At 43.3% G+C, this 25,044-nt stretch overlaps 1 protein-coding gene across 2 annotated transcripts in view; it reads left to right on the top strand.

Annotated features, from left to right (window-relative positions):
• The window catches only part of Ptprt (protein tyrosine phosphatase receptor type T), a 1,035,616-nt gene that overhangs the window by 872,052 nt on the left and 138,520 nt on the right, over window positions 1–25,044 (top strand). For both annotated transcript variants that reach the window (XM_076849097.1, XM_076849096.1), the window contains 2 exons: window positions 4,956–5,091; window positions 16,827–16,856. In XM_076849097.1, coding sequence (XP_076705212.1) covers window positions 4,956–5,091; window positions 16,827–16,856 — 166 coding nt within the window. The remainder of the gene's footprint in view (window positions 1–4,955; window positions 5,092–16,826; window positions 16,857–25,044) is intronic.

The following is a 25,044-nucleotide window of genomic DNA, read 5'->3' as shown; positions in this document are numbered from 1 at the left end:
TCAAGAGCCATGCCTTGGGCTCTTGGTTTCCATATGTAAGAGTAGACATCACAGTGAAAGTGACTGGGCTGGAGCGAGGAAGAGAGAGGATTCCAAGCCACTATAGCTTTGGGGGGAAAGAGGAGAGGGCAGGAGGCAGCTGCTGCGGCTTTGAGCAGACAGCTCAGCCTTTTGGAGTGCTCAGAGCTCAGAGGGCACAGCCGGCTGGGGCATCAGTTCAGTCCTGGAGCCTCATGTTAGAGACAAAAGTGCAAGTTGTGCTCACATGATCGTTTTGATGATCTCGTCACACAAGGGACCCGCGTCGAGCCACAAGGCTTCTCTATTGGGATAAATGATCACCTGGTGCTTAGTTGCCAATTCTGACTGACTTGGATTTTTCTAGGGTTGGGTCTCATGGGGCCCAGAGACCAAGAAGAGCCATCAAAAATCCATCCCCTTTCTCCAAGTTCTCACATTCCCAGTCCCTGCTTTACAGATAGAAGTCACCAGAGTCAGAGACAGATTCTTCCAGGGGACTGGGGCTGATGCTAAGCCAGACTTTCATGAAAAGGGTAACTTAGGACAAAAGTGATCCAGACCCCATCTCAGGGATAGGCGTCTACCTCTTTGAAAATTCTCCCTTGGATGTTTGGGCCCCAGCCAGCCAGCCTGCTACGAGGACTCAGTAATGGCAGACCCTCACCTTGCCAGGAAGCACCATCATTAGCCACACCTGGGGTGCTTCTCTGCAACTCCCATCACAGGTCTCAGTCTGTGCAACTGTGCACTCAGGATATGAGCCCTGTGGACACACCTCCTGACTCTGCGGTGGGAGCTGGACTATCCAACTTCTGTCTCTTCTTCTTTTCTTCCACTCAAGTATAGGAGCCACACATGACTGCGTCTGGCCTTTAGTCCTAGAGTCATTTCCTCTATATCTATAGCACCTTTGAACTCTGTTGCCTTCCTGTATGAACAGAGGCACAAATCCCCAGAGATGAGAGAAAATTCCCTTAAAAGAGTGCTTAAGTGAAAGTTGGATTTTCCACATCCCAGGGCATGATCACATCCCCATATCTGAAGACTGGTTAGACCAGTCAACCATGGCCCCTCCTAATAATCTCACTGTTGGTGTCTGTGCATTCAGCTCTAATGCCTGTTAAACCACTGGGCTAAACCACTGGGCTCTGGCTTTTCAGATGGCCTCCCTAAGTCCCCTGGATACCTCTCTGTGACTCTCAAATATGGTCCATTCTTGGTTTCATGGTCACAGCTGAAGGTGATTCTGTTTAGGAACATTTTAGAATTGTGGGGCCGGGGGCAGAAAAGAACAATCTAATACTTGTCAATATATTCTTCACCTTTCTTTGGCATAGAACTTGATTCTACCCTGGAAATAGCATTAGACACAGTTGATCATTCCCTCCTTCTTGAAACACTGTTCTTTTAGCTTTAGGATGCTACACTCTCCCAGGTTTTCTTCCTACCTATCTGCACACTCCCTATGTTTCCTGTGCACCTTTAACTTCCTCTAACACTTCCACTCAACAAATACCACAGACCCTCGTGTCTCTATTTGGAGTCTGTTTCTCTTTTCACTCTTTAGCCTCTCCCTGGATGACTTCATCCACTCCCAGGCTTTGAATACCATCTATGTACATGACTCACACATTTTTTTACATCAGACCTCTTTTCCGAACTCTAGTCCTGCATTTTTAGCTATCTAAGTTTTTGAAGTATCTCTCAAGCTCAAACTGCCTTAAACACATACACAGTTTTCCTCTAAAGCTATTATTTTACCATTGTTTCTAGAATCCATAAATAACACTATCCTCTACGCTGTCACGCAAACTAAAGATTCGTGGTCTCCTTGACAATTCTTTCTCTTTTATTTCCCTTACCTTATTCATCAACAGATTTTATCTATATCTATTCCAGGGAGTTATGTCTTTTATTTTATCTGTGTATCTCCACTTCCATCACGTGAGTCAAGCAACTTTTGTCTCCCACCTGGATGCCTGCAGTGGTCTCAAAACTCATCTCTCCAATCCCCTTTGGTTCCACATTGAATCTGGAATGATTATTGGAAATACAAATCTGACCATATCATTGCTCCGTGAATAACATTAAAATGGCTTTCTATGTTTCTTGGGCTATAGAACAAAAACTTTCATGTGGCCTGTAATGTTCCCTGTGCACTGGTTCCTGCTGCCCTCTGCAGCTTTTCTCTGAGCCTGTTCTCCTTGCTTTCTCACTCTTATTATACTATATCTTTTGAACGCACCAGGCTCCTTGCCCCACCACACAGACTTCTCTTGAATTCTTTGCTTAGTTACAACCTTGGAGCTCACCCTGGTGGACACTTTCACCCAGAAGTGACTCATTTCTCTTCCATGCACTTTCCAAGTACCTTGTACGTCTCTGTTCAAATCCGAAATAGACTTCAAAGTTTGCTATCACTAATTTTTAGCTTATTAGTTGTATCCCACTAGCCCCAATCACCACTAATTGTAGACCCTTTGAGGACAGGTGCTATGCCTGTTTTGCTCCCCAAATGCCAGGCATACAGTGGGTGCTTGTAATTATTTACTGAAGGAACGAAGCATGAATCTCATTAGACCCAAGCTGACAGTAGTGCTCATAGAGTAAGAACATCCTCTACAGGGGCTCTTTGCCTTTATACACGCAGTCTCTAGAATAGGACAATAGTAGGCACTAAGTAAAGTATGTCAATGAATAACTTCTCCAGAGCCAACATTTGCTCTCAATCCAAATAAAATGATTCTGTCAATATTGAGGGAATTGTGATCTGAGGTGCTCTACTTCCTTTGAGCTTGGTACATGATGGACTAACCATATCTTGGAAGTCATGCTTCCAATCTGGGAAATGGAGGCTACCAAGGAGCCACTCAGAATAAGCCCTTTCTCTGGAATGTGAGGCTGGAGCTGCTAAGAAGGTAGTTGACCAATTCCTGAGAAAGTCTCTACACTGTAGATGGTCAAACCCTTCTCAGAAGGCCCTGGAATTTGATGAGTTTTAGCTAGTAAAAAGGATGAGTAAATTCTCATCCAATAGTGCTTCAGGGGAAGACCCTCTGACCTTACAGACCACATAGTTAGGCATATAGCACATGGGTGCTCTGTAGCAAAATAATGCCTGATTTAATTAATAAACAAGTAAATAAGTCTGATCCACACACCTTTATACCACTCCATAATCATCCACTAAACAATTCTGAGGGAGGCCTGTCCTAGAGCCTGGCATTAGGTGAACATGACACAGTCTCTAGCCTTGAACTCTTAACCGTATCCACTAGGGACACTTGGTTAGTAAACTGAACTTCTCCAAGTTACAGCAATGTGAGGAAAGTGCTGTGAGAGAGAAAACACTCTACACTCTGAAGCAAAAAGAAAGGTGCATCAGTATGCTGGAGGGCTGTTCTGAAACATAAGTAAGTTTGGGAAGCCAGAACCAAAGCTTATGAGAATTAGCATCCCTAAACTCAAGACTCAGCCGAGTTCTGTGAATACATGACGGAAAAAAGGAGAAAATTCAATTTGATTCCTTAAGAACAAATGTGTGTGGGCAGAAACATCATCCCTTTAGCTAAACACCGAACAAGCACTAACATTTAGGGAGCCCCTATTATGAGTTAGGCTCTCTGCTAACATGGGAAAACAAAGATAAATGAGGCATAATCTTGCCTCTGAGGAGCTTGCAGACTGGTGGAGGAGACAGATGTGGAAACAAATAACTAATAATATCACTACATTGTGGTAAGAGATATTGTGAGGTATGTGCGAAATGTTATAAAGTGTTATCAGAATTTAGAGGAGAGAGAAACTCTCCCAGGGGTACAAACAACCGGAGAAGTGATATGATACTGGTTGATGAAGCATAAGCTGGTACGGATGTGGCAGAATAGTAGGGATGGTTTAGGAAAAGGATACTTTGGACTGTGAGCTGCTGCACACAAACATGGCACCCATGGGAACCTAAGACAGTAAGAAGACATTGACTTAGGGTGCTGGTAACCCCTGGACCTCTCTCCAGAATGTCTGAAACAGGAAACTACCTTTAATCCCTAGTAACTAGCATGCATAGGCTGGGCTTTGGCATTCTTTGGTTACTAACTTTTCTATGTCATAAGCAAAATGGTTGTTGTAGGAAGAAGGAGACTGAGGAACTTGGGAACTTCAATGTTGAGTTCAAGGTTTCTGACCATTGAGGCCTAAACCCGGAGCCCTAAACTTATAGAATCCTGGCCCTACCTTCATCAATCATGTGACTTCTAGCAAGATAAAATCACTATCTGCCATTTAGAATGTTTGTGGGATTGACCAAGCTAGATCTGTAAATTGCCAAACATAGGATTAAGTGGCTGGTTCCCCACCTTCCTCTATCAGGGTTGAGTCCAAGGTTGTTCCCCAATAGAGCATAGCATTAGCTTAAATGCCAAAACTTGAAGTGAATCCAACGCACTTCCCTTTAATACACTAAATTTTTACCCTACCATTTGTTTCACATAGGGAACAAAGCAAAAACTCTTTCTATCTTTAAAATTCCAGTGGTTTTAATTGTGTTACCTTAATATACAGCTACTATTTTCACCATTTATCTAAAAGAATAAAGCAGAGTTAGGAATAATTCTGCAAACCCAAGAACCAAATGGTGGTTCCAAAGTTGGATCCCAGTTACAAAACAGTACAAGGAACAAAGTACTTCTTGATGTCACCAGAGGAAAAGGATGGCTCTGACACAGCAGTTATGGAATCTTGGGAAACTCAATTTCTCGACATGTCAGTTTCTTCATCTTCAAAAAGGTCTAATGGGACAAGGTGTACAAAGCTCTTAGCACATGCCTGGCACCTAGTTAGCTCTCTGTAAATGGAAACACCTGTTATGATGACTATTGTCTGAACACGTATGTGAGCCTTTTCAACACCTTCCTCCTTCCCTTTTCCCCTCCAAGGTGCCTCCACCCAGAATTCTAACACCGTGGAGCCAGAGAAGCAGGTGGACAACACGGTGAAGATGGCGGGCGTGATTGCTGGCCTCCTCATGTTCATCATTATTCTGCTGGGCGTGATGCTCACCATCAAAAGGAGGTGAGTCTCTGACTCTGCTCTGAAGACTCTGCTGACCCTAGGTGACCCCACTGCCATGACTGCCCTGCATGGCCAGGTCATTGTTCTGTTGGTCCCCGTCCAGCAGCGATCTGATGACTGTTGAGGTCCTGCAATACTTGAGCCAGCTGTGGCTCCTTGTGTTGTTATTGGGAGAGTGTGTTCTGCCTGCTTGACAAGTGGCCCAGAGAAGGCCAATTTCTCATAGAACCAGTAATTCCCATGGGTAGACCACATTGTCATGCCTCTGGACTCTGTATCATGAAATGAGTCTTCTTAGAGTTAACTGTTCTGTTGTGATTGCTCATGTTCTAAGATAGCTGGGGAGGTCCACAAAGATAGATGATCCTACAAGTACAATTACAGGAAAGTAAGGCTTTACCTTTCATACCATCATAACATCGGATCCAGTAGCTGAATCCCAGGCTGCCCTCAAACTTCTGTGAGAGTCCCAGAGACTCTCCTACTCCAGGCTTCTTCTGACTGCATATCTCACAAAACCTTCCCAGCTGGTTGTTGCTGCTTGGTACCTCTCAGCAGGATGCCTCTCTGGGCCCATCAGGCCAACTAGCACAGTTTTCCCATACTCTGTGTGTGATTCTCCAAATTGCATTGCTGATGAAAAGCAAGAGTGCAGATGTGTGCCTTATTCCCAAGACCCCAGCATCTTCTGTTTAAGAGAGATTCATAAGGCTTGAAGATGACACTAGAGAATTACAGAGAGGGGAAGGAAATACAAAGGATGAATATCAGCTAGCAGTGTCCTGAGGGTTATGGGTTATTCCTCCTGATCACATCTCCTTAGCTGCTGCCTGTCACCACATGGCCATGCCTGCTTACCATCTCCATGTCTTCCCAATTTCATCTTCTGAGCATCAATCTTAGTTACCCTCAGTCTGCCAGAGCCAACAAAACATTTATCTACATTATAACATCTACTGTGCCAACATGCCCTGCCCCCGGGAAATACAGCCATTTGACATTATTGACCAAACTAACAACTGAGCCTAAAGCTCTTGGTTTGGTTACAGAGAGTTCTGGATGACCCTAAGAACAAGGGCCAGGAACTCATCTCCATGTATAGGAGGGAAGATGCTTGAGAAACTTGTTCCCCTCCAGAACAAAAGAAAGGAATGTCCCAAAGACTAATTCCAGCTTCTATTTTAGGAACCACATGAATATGAATGCAGAGTTGTTTTGTTGTTGTTGTTGTTGTTGTTTTCCAATAAAGTGATATTCCCATCCCCAGCTGTCAGTGATTCAAAAATACTGGTTTGGCGCCATGCTGTCAACCATGTAGGCACCAGAACATCCCTCTGTCCCTCACTCTCTGTCCTGCTTAGAATCAGCCAGTCCCTCCTCTGACAGGATAGCTCAGGGCAGGGACCTCATCCTTTCTTACACCTTTTATCTAATACCATCATTTCCCCTTGAGCTCCCAGCAAGATGGCTGAAGAGTTAAGGTTCTCATCCAGCCACAGATGTCCCCAGTTGGTGAGGGGTTGGGGGGACACTGGGGACAAGGAGCCCTCAAGGGGCTAAAGACAGCACTGCATTGCCATTAGCTCATCATGGTAAAGCACCACCATATTGTCCATCTCAGGGACGAGTCTGCTGTGTTACATGAGGTAGAAGATGAGCTTCGATCTCTATGTGGGCAGTAAGCACATTGCACATAAGAGATCCTTGCCATGTTTCTTAGCAACACCGACATATTAGAGGCAGAGGGAGTTTGGGATTGTCTACCTGGAAATAGTGACCAATTTAATGGAAGTGAATATCTCCTTGACAGACCCAGAGTTTCCTCGTTCTTTGCCACTGATTTGTAAGTCAGATATGCTCTTCCAATTTTGCTCTTTCTAAAGCCTGGCTTAACCCACGTCACCGTCGTCTGTGAGCTTGTGAAGAAATTTCACTTCCTTCTCAACAGCTATTTCTGAAATGTGTGACTTTCTGGGAGGGAGGGGGTGCTCTCTGTTTCCACGGTGGGAGCAAGTTTGAAGTGAGTCTTTTGTGTAGTTTTAACCTCTTCTGAATATCTTCATCATGTCTCACTTCTATAAAACCCTCTTCCTCAAACTCAACCAAGGCTGTCACATGATCACCATGTCTTCCCAGGAAGCAAAACTCAAGACATCATGGCAGTGTGGGGGGGGGGTGGAAATGGTCAGTGTTTGGATATACTGTATCTTTTCTGAGAAAATGAAACATTTTTGACCAGGTTGATAGGACAATTTTCCAATGGATTTAGGGAGGAGGAAGACAGGAGAGAATGGAGAAGAAGGGAGAAATTACACATAGGTCTGTACTCTTTCCACTTCACCTACAGCATCCTCCTCTGTCCAAAGATGCCTCAAAGGACAGACAAGGGCATGGTGGGCTCCTTTGCTTCTGTGCACGTCTTCCAACTCCAATCCTATATATAAACACAGGGACACGTCAGGCAGTTCAATCTGCTACTAACTCACTGCTGGTTATACCGCTGTCCACAGCTAGAAGGAAGAGATATTAAAGGAAAAGAAATCTCCAAATAATAGACAAATCCCCAGGGCTCAGGATCCCCACGTCAGCATCTCTTCAGAGTCCCATTATCACCTACAGTTCCTGGATCCCGGGGTTCTCAGAGGTAGCACACCTGCTGTGTTCCCTCCACTGGTTTGAGCCTGTTGGGGTCCTCTCCCTGTCCTCCATGGGCACGCACACAGCCACTCTGGTTTTTTCTCTTCCTGATAGATTCAACTGACTCAAAGTCTCCCTAAAGCTATAGCCTCAGAGTTTTCGAGGAAACGTAGATATCCCAGTGGCTTCATGTCAAGGGCTCGCCGTTGTTGGTATTAGGACTCTCTTCCCTTCTCCAGAGTCTTTCTTTTCCTCTTAGGGGTTTCCTTTGTGACAGAGAACCAGAGAACAGAGAAGGACTTAAGGTTCAAAGGGCTGAGGGAAGGGCTTAATGAAAGAAATTAAAACTAATTTATATGTAGAGATTGGAAAAAAGAGAGAGGCAGGAAGAGATGGAGGGGAAGACCGCCAAAGCCGGAGGAGGGTTTGTTTGTGCTTGCATTTGTTTGTAATAAGGGAGAGGGTCTCCAAAGACTAAAGGCCTAATGGGATATGAGGTGCTGGTGGGCCACTTAAATGAGACTCCCCAATAGTTTACAAAGGGTGCAAGTTAAAGTTCAGATTTTATTTATTTATTTTTCTTTATTTTGGTATGACCCTTGACTGTTTGGACTGGGCTTCTTTGACTGTGGGACCATACATAATCAGGACCACATGGAGATATACGGGATTATATGAGCATTTTAAGACAGGTACCAGGAGCCTGTCTCTGATAGAGCTAATGGACAGTGTGGTTTTACCCATGTCACAGCAATACGGTTCCCCTATTCTCCTGGATCTGTTGATCACATGTAGACCTTGGAGTGCTCTAGTATGGGTGCCAACATACAGTAACAATTACCTCCTTTTCACGTGTACCATTTTGAATCCTGACATAAAGAGAGCCCCATGGCTGGCTTAGTCCTGTAGTCCTGAGTGTCCTTCACTCCTCAACTTCCCACCTTACATAGTTGACAGCCTCCCCTACAGAAATCAGCAGCCAAGGAGTTAATACATAGGGACTTGGGGTGTCTTTAATGAAAATTAAGGTGGGATTCTCTGAATCTTTGTGCCTTAACCAATTTTATCTCAATGGTTAAAGGTATCTACTGGCCACTTACACATAAAAATTCTACACTTTAATGTTTGTGGGATGTGAAATTATATGCATATCTCCCCAAGTTTCAATTTTATGCCCTGGCCATACTCTCTAGAGTTCCATGGTTCCCCCAAAGCTTGAGGCCATGTAAATTTGGAAAAGGAGACACTGGAGCCAGGGTTAGCAGGATTCTTGCAAATCTGCACAAGGACTTCTCAGAATCCTATGGTCACCTCTCCATCCCTTCATACTTTGAGAACGAGGCAAGTTTTAGGGAGATATTTTAAAGTTAGTTCTGAGCATGGCTCTAGCTACTCTCTCTCTTCTCCTCCTCTGCTTAGCTCTGCCTGGTCCAGACTGAATTTTCTGCCAACCATGCTTTGCCTGTCCACATAGTAAGTTTTCCAAAGGTATATCTGGAGTGTCTTGGGTTTGAAATATGAGAATCAACTCTGAGATATGCATGCATCTCTGAGTAAACCCATTGATTCTCTGTGATTTCTATCTGCCCTCCAGTAACTCCCTTTGTAACTGGACTAGGAATCCAAAAAAATGTGTCCAGTTTCTGCAGTACTATTGATTTGCTGTTTGCCATGGAAATGACACTTAACAAATCCCATTCTTTGCTATGTGAGATGCCGCCAACCTTATAGGGCTGTTTTAGAGATCAGATGGGCTAATGATTGGCCTGAATGAAAATGTACAATGTCAACAGGAGCCCTCTCTCACACATGACCATAACTGTACCAGAGCAGGTCTAAACCCATCACTAATATGCTAACATCAGTGTTTCAATTAATGTTCACACATTGAGCTAATTTCTCTATTTACATGGCGGCCATATTTTTATTATAATCCTCCTAATAATCATAGTTGGCTATGTTGGTACTTCTGTGTTGTTTTTTTTTTTAATTTTGGAGAAAATTTCAAAGGGGTTACATGAGCTGGTCAAGGTCTTGGGCAGAGTTGAGATGCAAACCCAGGCTCTGTTACTCCAGATCCCATGCTGATAGCTTCTATGCTATCAGTCCAAGGAGACTAGTAGGAAGTAAGAGACCTGGAGACACAGGTGGCTCGAATTCAAGCACTACTTTTCCTCTCTAGTCCTTTTTTTTCCTGCCTTCACACTACTCTCTGGGCATGTGTTTCCCTGAATGAAATGTCCTGACATTTTTCTTCCCCTGCAAACTTTCTATTACCCTCTAACCTTCTATCCCAAGGTTTTCCAAGTAGGACTCCCAAGTATTACCTCCTCACCAAGGTCTTCCTATGAACTTCCCTGCAGGAAAGATCCATGATGCTCCAACTCAACACAGCCACCACACTGGATGCACAAGTCTTCTCTTGTGTCTTTATCACAACATCTGGTGGTTGTCATTTTGTAAGCTTAAAGATGGAAATTGCCCAGGAGGGTAGGGTCTGCTGCTTCAGTCCTCTCTCACTAAATTCCCATTCCTCTGTGTCATCTGCCTTGAAAATCCCCCAAGTGTTTCATAAGTCAAAATCATTGCCTACTTCTCAACCTGTTCCCAAGCTTACATTCCCCAGCTCATCAACAGGCATTCCCTTCCATCCTATTCAGCACCCAGGATCCTTCTAAGCCTGCGTCTTTGTAGTTTCTTGGTCATAGCTCCTCCTCTCCCTCTCTCTCCACACTGCCTCTTCCCTGGAGTGGGACCTCTGTTTCTCTATTGCAGGCTCCACCCAATCCTCTTTCCACATTATAGCCAGAGTAATGTGCCAAAAAACGAAACTCACACTCCCAAACCTGTTGTCTAAAATCCTCCAATGGCTTCTCTTCCACAACAACAAGGTTCACTGGGTGGAAGTGAGGGAAGAAGCATATGTTCATGTCATCTGGGAAACTTTGTTGAGCTATGCCGTCCTGCTCACAGTGCTTCTGGCAGGTCTCCTAATATTACCCCTCCTCCTATAGTTTTATTTATGAACTTCCCTCCTTATTAATGTTTGCATTCCTCAGCTCCATGTGACCAGATACTACCTGTGTTGAGGGACCCATTCTAAAGCCACTTTCTCTAGTGAACGCTTTCTGACCTATAACCTAGCTGCAGCCTCTTCACCATCTGGAGCCCCTCTGTGAGGAGCCCGTATGTTCTGCCTTCCATTTGTCATTAGTAGTCACATCTCGTCTCCTCCACTGGGCCATCCACTGTCTGTTCTAATTCATCCTTATCTCAAATGCGCCTTGCAGATACTAGGAATTTCCTACAAAGATTTTGAATGGAACACCCCAGTGGAATTAAAACAGATGGAGCCCAGGGTTGACACTCTGTCTCTTATACGAGAGAGTTTCACTCAGAGTACAGACCCGAATATCAACATTCGGTGTCAATGATGTACAGAAACCTGTGATAGGAGAGTGGTAAGGCTGGAGGTCAGTATGTAAAAGTGATGGCATGGCCTGGCCCTTCAGGGAACATATTGTCTACTCAGGGAATAAAACAAAAACTTAGAGAGAATCAGAAAAACTAACCATTGGGTGAGCAAGAAGGGATAGTGCACATTATTGAATTAGAGTATGCTACAGATCGGACAACTAGGACACAAAGGGTTTAAGGAAATTACCTGAAAGCACATGGCCAATAAGTGGTAGAAGTGGGTCTCAGCTTGGGCAATTTGGGGAAGGAGTCTATATTCTTAACCACCTAAGATGGATGGAACATGAAACAGGATCCACTGAGAGGCTAAATTGTGGGGCATGATTTTGAATGGCTCATTGAAGTGGGAAAATAGCCCAAATGAAATGTATCATCTTTCCCCACCTATTCTATCTCAGTCCTTAATATACACCCTGTTTGCCCCCATGTGGGCAGCTGCTAAAGCTAGAAATCTTGAAGTCCCCCTGAACAAATCACACTTAATCACCTGTTGACTCTGTATCATAATCACCCTTCACATTCACCTCTTCTTTTCTACTCCCATGATCATTGCGAACATCTCTTGTCTTGGCCTTTGCTATAACTTCTAGGGCCGCACTACTAGTGGGTGTCTCTCTCTCCTCTGACTTTCTCTTCACACTCTTGCCAGATTCATTCTTCTAGAACAAGTATTTGATTACTTGGCTTCTTGAATTTTTCCTGTGATCTGTAGAACTGAGACCAAACTCCTTAAGCTTTTGGGGGAACTAGCCTTTCCAACATCTTGGCATTCCTTCCTTGCTAGCCCACCCCCACCCTGTCCACAAAACAGTTCTGTCTGCCTAAGAATACCCTTCCCCTCCCCCATGTGGTTTCCTTTTTTCTTTCTTATATAAGTATCACAAATTCTGGCCCACCTTGCCTGCATTTCCTCCCCACACCTCCTTCAGGTATGGTCTCTGTGTCTCCACATCATTTGTCACCACTGAAGTCAGTATGTCATAGCAGTGATTAACACAGGCTCCTAAGTAAGATTTTCCTGGATTCTGACACCTGCCATGGCACTTTCCAACCGTGCCAGTTTGGACAAGTTATTTAACCTTGCTCTCCTTGTCTGTTAAAGAGGGACAATAAATTTCATAGGGTTACTGTGGAGATTAAATAAAATAGTCCACCTCATTTAGTTAGAACAGTACCTGGAATATAAGCGATAGCCTACTATTTAAGTAATAGTCATTATTATCATCAGTTTCATGATTTTCTTTCTCCTAGATAAGTGGGCTAAGATCAGGATCTCATTTGTCTATCTCTAGCACATGGGGGAGACAGGCATTTAGGAGGTTTTTGCTGAATTAATTGATGGAAAGACGGATGCATGGATGGTAGATGGATTGTTGGATGGATGGGCAGGTAAAATAATGTATGGACAGATGACTGAGTGGACTTCTATAATGGATGAATAGGTGAATAGAAGGAAGGAGAGATGAATGGATAGATGGATGGATGGATGGGCTTATGAAATGGATGGATGAATGGACTTACAAATAGATGGATGGGTAGATGGTCAGATGTGTTGTTAAATAGACAACACAGTCCTGTGAAAATGGTATGGAACACAGGTAAACTGTGCCTAAAGGCAATCTTGTCAGCCAGCCAAAAAGAAGAAGAGTCTGCAATATATGATTTATTAAGTTTAGGGTTATTGTTTCATTTTTATTTTTTCCTAAGCACAGCTGTCCTCCTGCTCGGGATTTTTAGTTTCAGGCAATCTGTTACTTGCAATATCACTGTATCCCTGTAAATTTAGACCTTCAGTAAGTCTTCTTCAAGGCTTAGAGAAAACATACATGTAAACTGTGTTTTGGTCACAGAGTGAAGGCCTATGATGCTTGCCCTGGGAGGATGGGAAGGTTAATTGGGAAAAGAGATTCAATTAATAAAAGTTTGTCTGTTACCATCATCCTAGGAGTTTCTTTGAAGCCAGGGAAAATACTGGCTTTGGGTGACACCCAGGATCACTCAGAAAAGCTACTTGGAAAAGGTGGTTGTGGTTTGAAGGTGGAGGTGGCCCAGGCACTGGTGAATGTTAGAGGTGGAGAGCAGAAAACCCAGAGGGCCAGAGTTCAGAGTGCCGCCTGCGTGCCTTTAGGAGTGGGGCTTGGGCAGTGAGAAAATCCACCTGGGGATGGAAGCTTTGCTGCTGGTCCAAAGATCCATAAAACCTTTGACCTAGTGAGGCCTCTTAGAGCCTCAGATTCCTCAACTAAAGGCGAGAATAACATCCGCTCTGCAGGGTTGTGGGGAGAGTTAAGAGATAAGGTCTGTGCCTCTCCATGCCGACATCGCTGTTGCTCCTGTTCCCCTGCTTTCTGGAAAGGAGCACAGTGGGTTACAGGGTGGGCGTCAGAGCCAGGATGCTGTCAATGGCAGTCATTGGCTGTGGCCCTTCAGCCAGCGACTTCACCTTCTTGCCTCAATTTCCTCATCTGTAAAGTGGAAATGATGAGACACCTATCCATTAGAGCAGCTGTAAAGAACACGTGAGTTGGTGTGTGATGACAGCCGAGAACAATGCCTGGCAAGTAGGAAGTGCAGCCTAAGTATTTGTTCTTGCTGTATTCATATTTTTATTTCTACTAAAGAGGCGAACCCTTTGTCCTGGTGACCAGAGTAAATGCAGCAAATCCTACATCTGAGGATCAGGTGGGAACATAAACTGCCTTTAATCCATCTTTACTATTTTCCACGTGTAGGGTGATATAACCTGATATTAATTCAAATTAATGTATTTTACATGAAACACTATATGTTATATATCATATCTAATTTGAATATAATTACCTAATGTTGATGGCCCCAATAACTATTGGTTAACTATAGTCCCCACGCTTGAGATGGAGAAACTGAGACTCTGCTATTTAGTGACTTGCTCAAGTCACTAAATGTGGCTTGTAAATGATGGTGCTGAGACGCTGAGGCATCTCATATTTCAACTGCTCAACATTTTTGAGCTGTCAGACATCTCTGCCAGCTACTTGGTGCATGGGTTAGGAAAGAGAAGTGTAAAAAGAGGAATGAACTTGCCCAAGAAGGCACACTAAGCAAGAGAAACAAATGGGATTAGAATACTGGCCTCTTGGTGCTCAGCCCAATATATGGAATATGGAAAACACATATTGTCTGTTTTCTGTTGCTGTCACAAAATGCTAGAGACTGGATAATTTATATAGAACAGAAACTTGCTTCTTAGAGTTCTGGAAGCTGGGAAGTCCAAGAGCATAGGACCATCCTCTGCTTGGCATCTGGGGAGAGCCTTCTTGCTGCATCATAACATGGTGGAAGGCATCACATGGTGAAGCAGAGCAAGCATGGGTCAGCTCATGTCTCTCTTCCTCTTCCTATACAGCCACCAGTCTCATCCCAGGGCCCAGCCCTTATCGGATCCTAGTTGCCTCCCCAAAGCCCTACTTCCAAAAGTCATAAACAATGAATTTGGGGATTAAGTTTCACCATCAGTTTCAGGGGGAACATTCAAACCATGCCAAGAGATATTTGTAAATCTTCATCAAATGGATCCTGAGCTTTCCATTCTTGGGGAATCACATTTCTAGGCACTGGACCAGGCTGTGATGAAGCAAAGGAACGATCTCCTTAGTACCCAGCTGCATGGCTGGTGAAGGGGGTTGATGACTTGCCAGGAGTTATTCCATTTCCATTCTTTACAGTTCTGAGTTTTTCACTCTCTCATCATCCAGGACCACTGTTTATTTGGTCCAGGATATTGAATAGTTTTGTGGGGTTGCCAGATCTTGCTTAGCTGTGCCTCGTATCCCCCAGTTTATCCTCCTAAGGAGGCATATGCTTCTGTCTTTTTATCTCTCAGAGTCACTTTAATTCTGGGGCTATGGGGCTTGGGTCGGGCTTTGTTGATGGATGAGAGAAAGCTAGAGATAGTCCTGCCTTAAGGGCTTTGGTCACTTATTACTTGAAATGGTAATTTGGGGGCCTCTGAATATGTGTTCCTACCCCTGATTATGAAGACAGTGTCTTCTGATGACAAGTACCTGGGATAATGGTTGAAATTAATTGAACCATTCAAGAGAAAAGGAAACTATTCCTGCTTGCTCAGATGGATATTTTGGAACCTGAATTTTCTAGCAATTTTTCCTCAATCCTCAAATGTATCACTTATGGTCAGTGTATCAAAATCTGATGTGAAATAAAAACATTCCTATTTATTTTCTTACAACATCAGGCAAATTACAACCAAGGGAATATCATGGACTTCTTTGAGGTCTGTGATTGCTCAGAAGCCAAGAGCTAGTGAGGGACATTAGAAAGAAATTGAAGGCAGTGAGTTTTCGAGCTTTATGTGCAATCTTAGATGAAACTCCAATTTATAAAATAGATAAAAATGGAGATGCTCTAGCTTTTGTGGATGGCAACAGCACCACCTTCTCCATGTCCTCCTCCTCCCTTACAATGAACCTGCTCTGCAGAACCCCTGGGATCCTGGGAACACCCTTTGAAAACTACGAATCTAGTTCAACACACCTAAACAATAGATGAGAACACAAAGGCACAGAGGTTATTCAAATCAAGGTCTGTTAGACTGAAAATTGGAACTCCTTCTTCTTAGCACAGGGCTTGTTCATGATTAGGTTGAATTTTGATGGCCCTCAATTTAATGACTTGAAAAGTGGCACTTATTTATCATTCATGAGTCTTTACCTAGGGAGGGCTTAAAGGGAATGACCTTTGTTTCATTCCACAATGTCAAGGTTCTCAAATAGGCAACTTGATCAGCTGGGGATGGAATGGCTAGAGGCTGGCTGGATGTTACTTTCTCTTTATGTCATCTCAGGGCCTCTCCATGTGATCTCTCCAGCATGGCAGCCCCGGGGAAGTTGAACTTCTTACATGGAGAGTCGAGGTGCCAAAAGAATTTCAAAGACTTGGACACAACTAAAAGGCTTCTTTTATACCTTTTTGAGAAAGTCCCAGAACATATAGAACATAATTCCTACCTGATATCATTGGTCACACAAGGCCAAACCCTGTTTCTGTGTGGGAGGTGTCTGTACTGGAAAGTGGGGGTCATGGGGAGCCATATTGGATGCTGGCTATAGGATTTCCTTGCTTTTGGAATGACCTTCCTAAATAGATTCTCATGTCCTTTCATCTGAAATAAAGAAAACCCAAAGAGTGATTGTGGTGTGGCTTGGATCATAGGAACACTGTCATGCGGAAGAATGGTAGACTAGTCTCAAGATGCCACCGAAAGCTGATTCAAGACCAAAAAATAATCCATTATTGCAAGGAAGCTAGTTTTAGTTGGCCATAAGAAAGAGCTGTCAAACAGCAAAAATAGCCAACGTGAAACTCGGCTTTCTCTGCATGAGGTAGTGAGTTTTCCTCTCTTAGGAGATGCCTCTCTCATTTCTTCTGCCATTGAAAGTATCTGATTCTTAGCAAAGATGATGGGTAGAGAAACCTGCATCTCCTTGAGCTTAGGGATGCTGAAATAAAAATGTGCATTTCTAAGAACCAAGATTTCATATAAATCTAATTCTTCTTTGTTTGTCTTTTCTTTTTCCCCCTTTTTGGACATTTCCTTCATCTGACTGCCCATCAATATATAGAAGAAATGCTTATTCCTACTCCTATTACTTGTAAGTATCGAGCCGGTGTTAACTTTGCATCATGCCCTGTAAGGGAACCTGTAGCATGCATTTCCCGCACCAACCAATTGTCTGTTGGTTTCTCATACCCACTTCTGTCTAAGTCAAGTGTAGCCCTGGGGTTTTCTGTTTTATGTAGATGTTTTCCATTTGAAAATGCACTGTCATTGTTCAAGTCTGTTACGTTTCTACCATCTTAATTTCCCTGCCTATTTCTGGAGTCGAGAGGGGCTGTTTCTCCTTTCTGAGTGCAAATTTCTAGTTAGGAGTCCCTGAATTCCAGGAAGAAAGAAATCCAATCCTTCTGCAGGACTTGCACGTGTAAGACAGAATCACAGAACTCTGAGTGTATTTGTGTCTACTTGGGGGATTGGGGAGCCCCGGGGACTCTAACAGTTAGAAAGGAGGCAATTGACTATTTCCACTATTTCAAGAAGACTGCAGGGAACCATGACTTTATCTAGACCCAACCTCACAGGTGACAGAAGTATGCAAGGTCTTTGCTTTGGGCTGGAATTACCTGTTTGGCATTTAGCATTGGTTATGTCACATTATCATTGCCTTTTTTTCTTTTTGTGGACTTACAGATGGCTGCTGACCTATCAGTTTTTTTTTCACTTACTTTGTAAAGGTGTTTTTTTAAGTGGTTATTTTTATTAACAAAGCACATATCTCCAAAACATGAGGATAAAGAAGAAAAACTATACAATAGATCCTTGATGATAAAAAGTTTTAAAAAAAAACCTACTGAAGTCATCCCACATTCTAATATTCATTTTCCATTTGGGGAAATTGAGATTCAGAGAGAGGTGTGTGCTGTCATCCCACATCCATCTAGAGAAGAGTGGGATTAAAACTCAGAAAACCTGGCTCCTGGAAAAGTGTACTGCCCACCACTCCCTCAACCCTGGCACACCCAGCCTTGTGAAAGAGTCAGTGATCATCTATTGAAACCCTAAAGATGAAGATGGAGCCAGAAAAATGGTGGCCCATCCACCCTGGGAAGTTAGAGCCAAGCGATAAGCAGAAAAATTCATGGTACCACCACCCTCATGTTTTATAGGCAAAAAAATGAATCCTCACCATTAATACTGGAAGAACTGTAGGATTTCTTTCATCTGTTTATTCATTCATTCAGTAAACATTCACTGAATATATACATTATGCTCCAGACAGTGTAGATGGAGAAATGACTTTGATTCTCACTCTTCTGGTGATCAAACCTACCTGCAGATTAGCATGAAAATCAAATAATTGAAATGTTAGCTGAGAAACATGTACACGTAATGTGTTAAAGAGCACTGAGTTTGAGTAACTAGCTTTTCAATGATGCAGGGGACAGTCATCCCTGTTCTTACAGAAGAATTTACCTAACACTAGAGAAAGAAAGATTCTGATTGGTGGGAACAGCATATGCAAAGGCACAGAGGTATGAAAAAGAATATGGTTCATTTCTTGCTGTGATGGAAAGAGAACGACCTTTAGGACTCCTGAAGTTGTGTATTCAAGTCCTGTCAATGTCACTTGCTCAGTGGTTATATAGCCTTGAACAAGTTTTCTAAATGCTTCAAGTCTCATTTCCCTTGAGTGTAAAATTAGGGGAACAGTGCCTAACTCATAAAGTTGCTTTGGAAAGGGAATGAGATGAATTTAGAAAGTGCCTAGCCCAAAGCTGATGCTTTATGAAATGTTGGTTTTCTTTCTTTGACCTTTCAGAAACCATAAGGGGTGGTGTCAGTAATGGTGGCCCGGGAACCCCTCTGGTCTTCCAGGGGCTCATATGGAGTCAGTGTTCCACTGTAGATGTGGGCATGTAGTGACCCATCGCAGCTTCTGTGAATCTCCCTTCCTCCATCTGTAGCAGTGTGCACAGCGCTGTGCTGTCTTTGGAGGCCCACTGTGTGCTCTGCACTGTGCTGGGCACAGTGGTGGAATTGAAGATGGGCCATGTGGAAGCATAGGAGACAGGGATGCAAACGCGCGTAGTTCAGGTGCATTGATAAACAAAGGCCTTTTAGTTGGTGCAAACATGGGATTCTACATCACAGGCCCTGGAATGGGACCCTGGAAAGCAGAGCATGTGGACAGGATACAGGGTTTCTATAACAATATTCATAGTTCTGTATTCACCAGCCCCAAAGCACTCTGAGTGACATGCCTTGGATGTCACCATTAAGCAATTCTCTGCAAAATTCTGCCTTCCATAGAGAGATGTTATATGGTTAGATTTTCTTTTGCATTCCATTCCCTATCCCCAACCTCCAGAAAACACTTGCCAAAGAAGATGAACCACCTAAGCATTAAAGGGACTGAACAGATAAGGCATATTTAATCATCTGGACAGGAGGGAAGAAGGGGCGATTACCAGCACACACCAAATATTCTGTGCACACATCAGCTCACTGAGTCCTCATAATAGCCCAGGCCGATAGCTCCCATTATCCTTATTTAATGAGATGTAAATTGTTCAGAGAAGATAAGTCATTCTCCTAAAGCCACTCAGCAATGAATGCAAGGGGAGGCGGGCAGTGTATTCTCTTGGAAACAGAGACTTCTGGGAGAAGAAATGATTTGAAGCAAAGAGAATAAATATAATTGTCGGTATGTTGGGCTGAGGATGCTGGTGGAATTCCTGAGCAAAATTGTTCCACGGAACTTAGGAATGCAGAGGTAGAGTTTGGGCAGGAGGTGGATGTTTGGAACCTTCCTCTGAGAGAGAACAGTTGAGAGTATAGGGTTGATGGAATCAGGACTAAAGAGAGATTAAAGGGCAGAGAGGACGAGGGCTGAGCGCCAGAAACTGACTGTGATAAAAAATTCCAAAGGGGAGAGGAGCTGGCTAAGCAGAAAGATGATAAGAGGAAAACCATAGGAACCCAAAAGAGAAAGGCCCTGCTGAGAAGGAAGGGTCAGTTGACCCTTACAGATGCTCCAGGAGATGGAGGCTGAGAGCCGGACACAGCCCAGACACTCTGTAGGTGAAGTCATTTCTGCAGCTTCTGGGGTGAGGGTGGGGGAAGAAGCCAGCCTTCCTGGGAGTGCTGAGAAGGTCACTTTTTAAAAAACTATTGGGCTATAAAACAGAGGAGAAAGATGAGATGAGGTTGGCTACCTGAAAGATCAGGAAGTGATGGACCCAGTTATAGAAAGCGTGGAAGAGCCTGTGGGGAAAGAAGAGGCTGGAGATGATGGACAGGGGGAGAAGGTAGGAAGGAGGGTCTGGGGGCATCCTAGGAGGGGAGGAAAGATGGGTTTACTGAGAACATAGGATTGAGAGGAGGCATGGAAATGGAGAGAAAGGAACAGAAAAGAAGTGATAACGTGTTTTAGTTAGCTTTTTGGGTAGTGTGATCAAAAGACCTGACAAGAATAATTAGAAGAGGAAAACTTTATCTGGGGGCTCACAGTTTCAGAGGTCTCAGTCCCTGGACAGCTGGGTTCATTCCTAAGGGCTTGAAGTGAGGCACAACAACATGGCGGAAGAGTATGGCACCTGGGGACATGGCACCAGGAAGCAGGGAAAGAGCTCTCCTCATCTTGACAAATATAAACCCCAAAGGCACTCCCCAGAATGATCCACCTCCTCCAGCCACACCCTACCTGTCTAGAGTCACAGCTCAGTTAATCCCTATCAGGGGATTATTGCACTGATTAGGTTAAGATTCTCATAACCTGATCATTTCACCTCTAAACATTTTTGCATTGACTCACATGTGAGCTTTTGGAAGACACTTCACATCTAAACCATAACATGGCCTCCAGGATCACTAGATTTCAATGAGATCCAAATCTAGGGATCATGAGGTGCTGGTATAGACTCTTGAGGGGAGCCTAAAACCCTTGTTACTCAGCATGTAGTCCAGAGACCAGCAGCAATGTTGTCAATGCAGCATTTAAGACCTCAGCTCAGCTCTCTTGAATTAAAACCTGCAAAATGACAAGATCCCCAAGTGAGTCCTTTTCACATTAAAGTTTGAGTAGCACTGACTTAACCAGAGTTCAAGTTTGAGAAGTACTGACTTAACAACAGAAAACGACAGCGGAACCCCATGGTTCCTCTATAGCACGGAAAAATAGTTCCTTCCTCAAAGGGGTTGGGGACTACCTGGTCCCTCCCAAACCCTAAAATCTTCCATGAAAGAGGAAGTTTCCATCATTGTTTGGCTGACCAATCTCTTCAGAGAACTCAGAGTTTATACATGCAACAACTATTCACAGAGTGCCCGCCATGCGCCTGGTACTGTTCAAGGTTCTAGGGATTTAGGAGTCAGCACAAATTAAAACCTCCTCCCACACAGAGCTTTGTAGTGTGAGTCATAGAAAATAAACAACATATATAATAAAAATGAATAGCGAGTGACGTATTGGAAGCACTAAGAAGAAAAAATAAATAAACCCAGGAGAGAAGATGCAATAAGTGGAGAGGGGGAATGGAGGAATTTTTATTTCCCTAAAATAAAAAGGCCACCAAGTACTGAAATGATCCATACACAAGACCAGGAGTCCCAAACATTTTCTGTAAGAAGCCAGACAGTAAAATTTTTTTGGCATTGCATCTACTCAGCTTTCATTTTGTCTCATGAAAGCAATCATAGAAAATAGGTCCATGAATGAGTGTGGTAATGTTCCAATAAAACCTACTTAACATAACAACAGTAGAAAGACAGTGGGCCAGATTGGGCTTGTAGGTCGTGGTTTGCCCATCCTTGTCCTAGACTTTTGAGTAGGGAGAAGTTGAGATCCAAGCCTCTCCCTGCTTTTCTGAGCTTCTACTGTGTGCTGCCTCCTGCGCTTGGTGTCACAGACACAAAGGGGGATGAGGTCAACCCTGTACCAATTCACAAAGGGGCAGAAGCTGAAAGGAATTACTGTCGATCATGTAACTACATGTCACATTCATCTGATGCTTATAATAAGTCCTGCAAGATATGTGTCATTGTGTTGATTTTATATACAGATTAAGACTATAGTTTGAATATATATCTATACATCCAGGAAGCAGTAGGGCCAGAGTTGGGACCCAGGACAACATGACCCTCAATCCCTCCCTAAACTTCTCACCAATCCTTCTTCTTCAGAGGATGGAGGGACTCCTGCCTGGACCACGTGCTTGGAGATTCCTTGGCCAGGTTGCAAGAGTGCCAATATCTAAATGCCACTCTGTCTGCCTTTAGAGCCTTATTTCCCTTGGTAGGGACAAGAAGTGGCACCTATTCTGGGATGGCAAGGAGACCTTGGGTGCAATTCTGCATACTGAGAACTGTCCAGGTCTCCCAGATATTACTGTGCACAGGGAACATGCTAAGGGAAGTTGGAGCTGATAGTCCTGGGGGTGCTGCATCAGAGGTAACCAAAGAGCTGGAGTAAGCTTTGGCCAAAAAGAATGCAAATTACCAGGATATCATTGTTCCAGTAAAAGCAGACCTGTGCATGCAAAGCTCTGGGAACCCCGGCACATAGGAGAGTTCAGGAAAGGAGTCTTCCCCATCCCTCTGGTCTATACACACAGAAGGGGAAATATCATGGGTTTTGATGTCAGGCCTAGACCAAAATTCTAGGTTTGCCTCTCCTGTCAGATTATTTTCACCTTGAACCATCATGGAACTACTTTGAGACCCAGTTTCTTCTTCTGCAAAATGGTGATAACAACAGTGACTTCCCAGCTCTTTAGCAAGGGATAACAGGAGAGTGTGTGTGTAAGGTGGCGGGCACACAGTAGGTATCTTATAAATAGAAGTCTTTGTTCCTCACATTCGGAATAGACAGAATTGCTTCTGCAGGGTTCCTTTTTGCCTTTCTATAGTAAAGCAGCTCCCAACAACTTCTTTTGTTCAGTGTTTGCCTTTTAAAAGGATGTTAAGAGTCAGCGTGTGTCCACAGGTTAATTTGCCTTTGAGGTGTGCGATGGGCACAGTAATTGTATTGAACAAAGACATGTTCGTGTAGGAGTTCTTTAAAAAGCACTAACAGTTTACCAGTTGTTCCAGTCCAGAGAGAGAGAGAGAGCACATCACTGCTTCACTAAGCCTTGGACAAATGCCTTGTTCCAGTGTCCCAGAGGTAGGAGACTGTCACATGTTCCAGTCTTTGCAGACACTACTTACTGCATGGTCCTCCTGGAATTTTCCCATATGGCTCTTCTTTTCCCCTACTTTAGCAAACTCAAATCCTGCATCTTTCTTCAAGGCTCAGAACAAAAGCTACCTCCTACCAGAAGCCTCCACTGATGCTCAGCACCTGTGCATGGCCCATTTCTCTGACCTCTCACAGCAGTTATTTGTATTGTAGGCAGGAGAAGATGTGTCTTAAGGTTGTTCCTGAGTCATGAGGGTGCTTCCTAACACACACAGGACTTAGGAAATGTATGGGAATTATATATGAAACAAATAAAGGATCAAAATATAACCAGGAGACCGCAGCCAAAGTCCACAGGGAGATGCTCTTCTTTGAAAAGGGAAAAAAATGCTATAAATTTTTTACATAGTTCTAGACCCTATACCTTTCTTACTTCTGTACCATTAGGGCAAATTCTGCTCCTGATTTTGCACCTGAGTGACCTGAACAAGATATGTCACTTTTTTTCTGAATCTCAGCTTTCCAGCATGTAAAATGAAGATTTAAAAAATATATACATACAGAATTCTTGCAAAGATTCCACGGACATAATATTTATAAAATACCCAGCACATAGTAGGGCCTCAAGCAATGTAAGAGACTGCCTCCTGTCCCCAAATGCATCTACCTTTTCATATCATCAGCTGTTACAAAGCAGATTTCATTGCCTCAGTATATTTAAAGAGGCATTTAAAAATAATTATATCAAGAGACACTCAAAATCATTTTCAGTCATTCATCAAAATCTTTGAATAAAAATGAAGAAAAAATAAGGAGAGAAGAAAACTATTTAACGAGGATACATATCAATTACCAAGTGCCAATAGCAGATGCAGCATCTGCAGGTGAACATCTAAGGCAGGATTATGTGTTCAGGACAGAGAGTTCTCTGTCGCTGTGGCTGTTCAGTCTAAGGAAGGACTTGGGTGAGAACCTAATTCCCAAGCTCCAATTACCCAGGCTCAGTCCCTTTGAAAGTGAGGCCTGAGAATCTGCATTTTAATAAATAGATTATTATTTTGCTAGAAAATCACAATCTTTTTATTTAAAAGGAGCATTATCTCTTACCATAATGGCCTTCTCAAATTTGTATAGATGGTATCCATAGCCCTGGGGTTGACACCTTACTGTATTCATCTTTCACTCATTCACCCTTTGATTCATTCATTCACGAAACTTCTCAGATGATGCTATACCACCTTTTGAATATTTGCATGTCTATCTTTTTGTAGATAGGAACTATGTATTGCTCATCTTTCATTCCCATTGACTAGCTCAGTACCTAGAACAAATCTGGCATCTTGAGACTGTGTTGATTGGATGACCTATATATGGTGGGTGAATGTGGTTGACATCCTGACAATTTTGTTTTATCTCTTATTGATTTATATTATTCCATTCTTTAGAAGTTAGTTAATATCCATTTTTCATTTATTTTGGTGTATGGTGATGGCGGGTTTTTAGATCACCTGTTTCGTAGTTTTATACTGGTTTCAGGTTTAGAAACACTGAATTTGTACTTGCACGTCACATTTTATAAATGCATACAATTAATGAGCACTATCACCATGAGATAGATAGAAATGCACTGGGCTAGATCATGCATAGATAGATTTGGAAAGCGATGGTGACTGAGTGAATGCTTTAGAGTTTACTCTATTGGATTAAAGTCTAAACACATCAGTCATGAATACCAAACAGAGCAGATCTATAAGTCAGAGGCTCTGTCACCTTAATCAGGGAAAATACAAATGAGCGTTTCTGCTCCAAAGGTGGAAAAAGATTGTTGTAAGTTTATGCCTAATTTAAGTTTTAATACCTATCCGGTGTTAAAGATGCCTTGCGGCTTAGAAAGGTCTGTCTGTGCTTCTAAAGGTTGCACCTCTGCAAATGTACTCGAATTTTATGAAGAAGTGAAAGTGGGGGGGATTCTCTGCTGACAGACAGGAGTGACTGACTGAAATGTGGTCAGCGGGAAAATGCCCGGGGAGGACACTGATGTGCCACTCAGATCCCCTCCAGGAGGTAAGGGCTTCCTCCTAGCACTGCTGCTGGAAGACAGCTC

The sequence above is a fragment of the Callospermophilus lateralis genome, chromosome 3 (genome assembly GCF_048772815.1).
Source record: "Callospermophilus lateralis isolate mCalLat2 chromosome 3, mCalLat2.hap1, whole genome shotgun sequence".
NCBI lineage: Eukaryota > Metazoa > Chordata > Mammalia > Rodentia > Sciuridae > Callospermophilus > Callospermophilus lateralis.
This window is presented reverse-complemented; position numbering and strand designations above follow the sequence as displayed.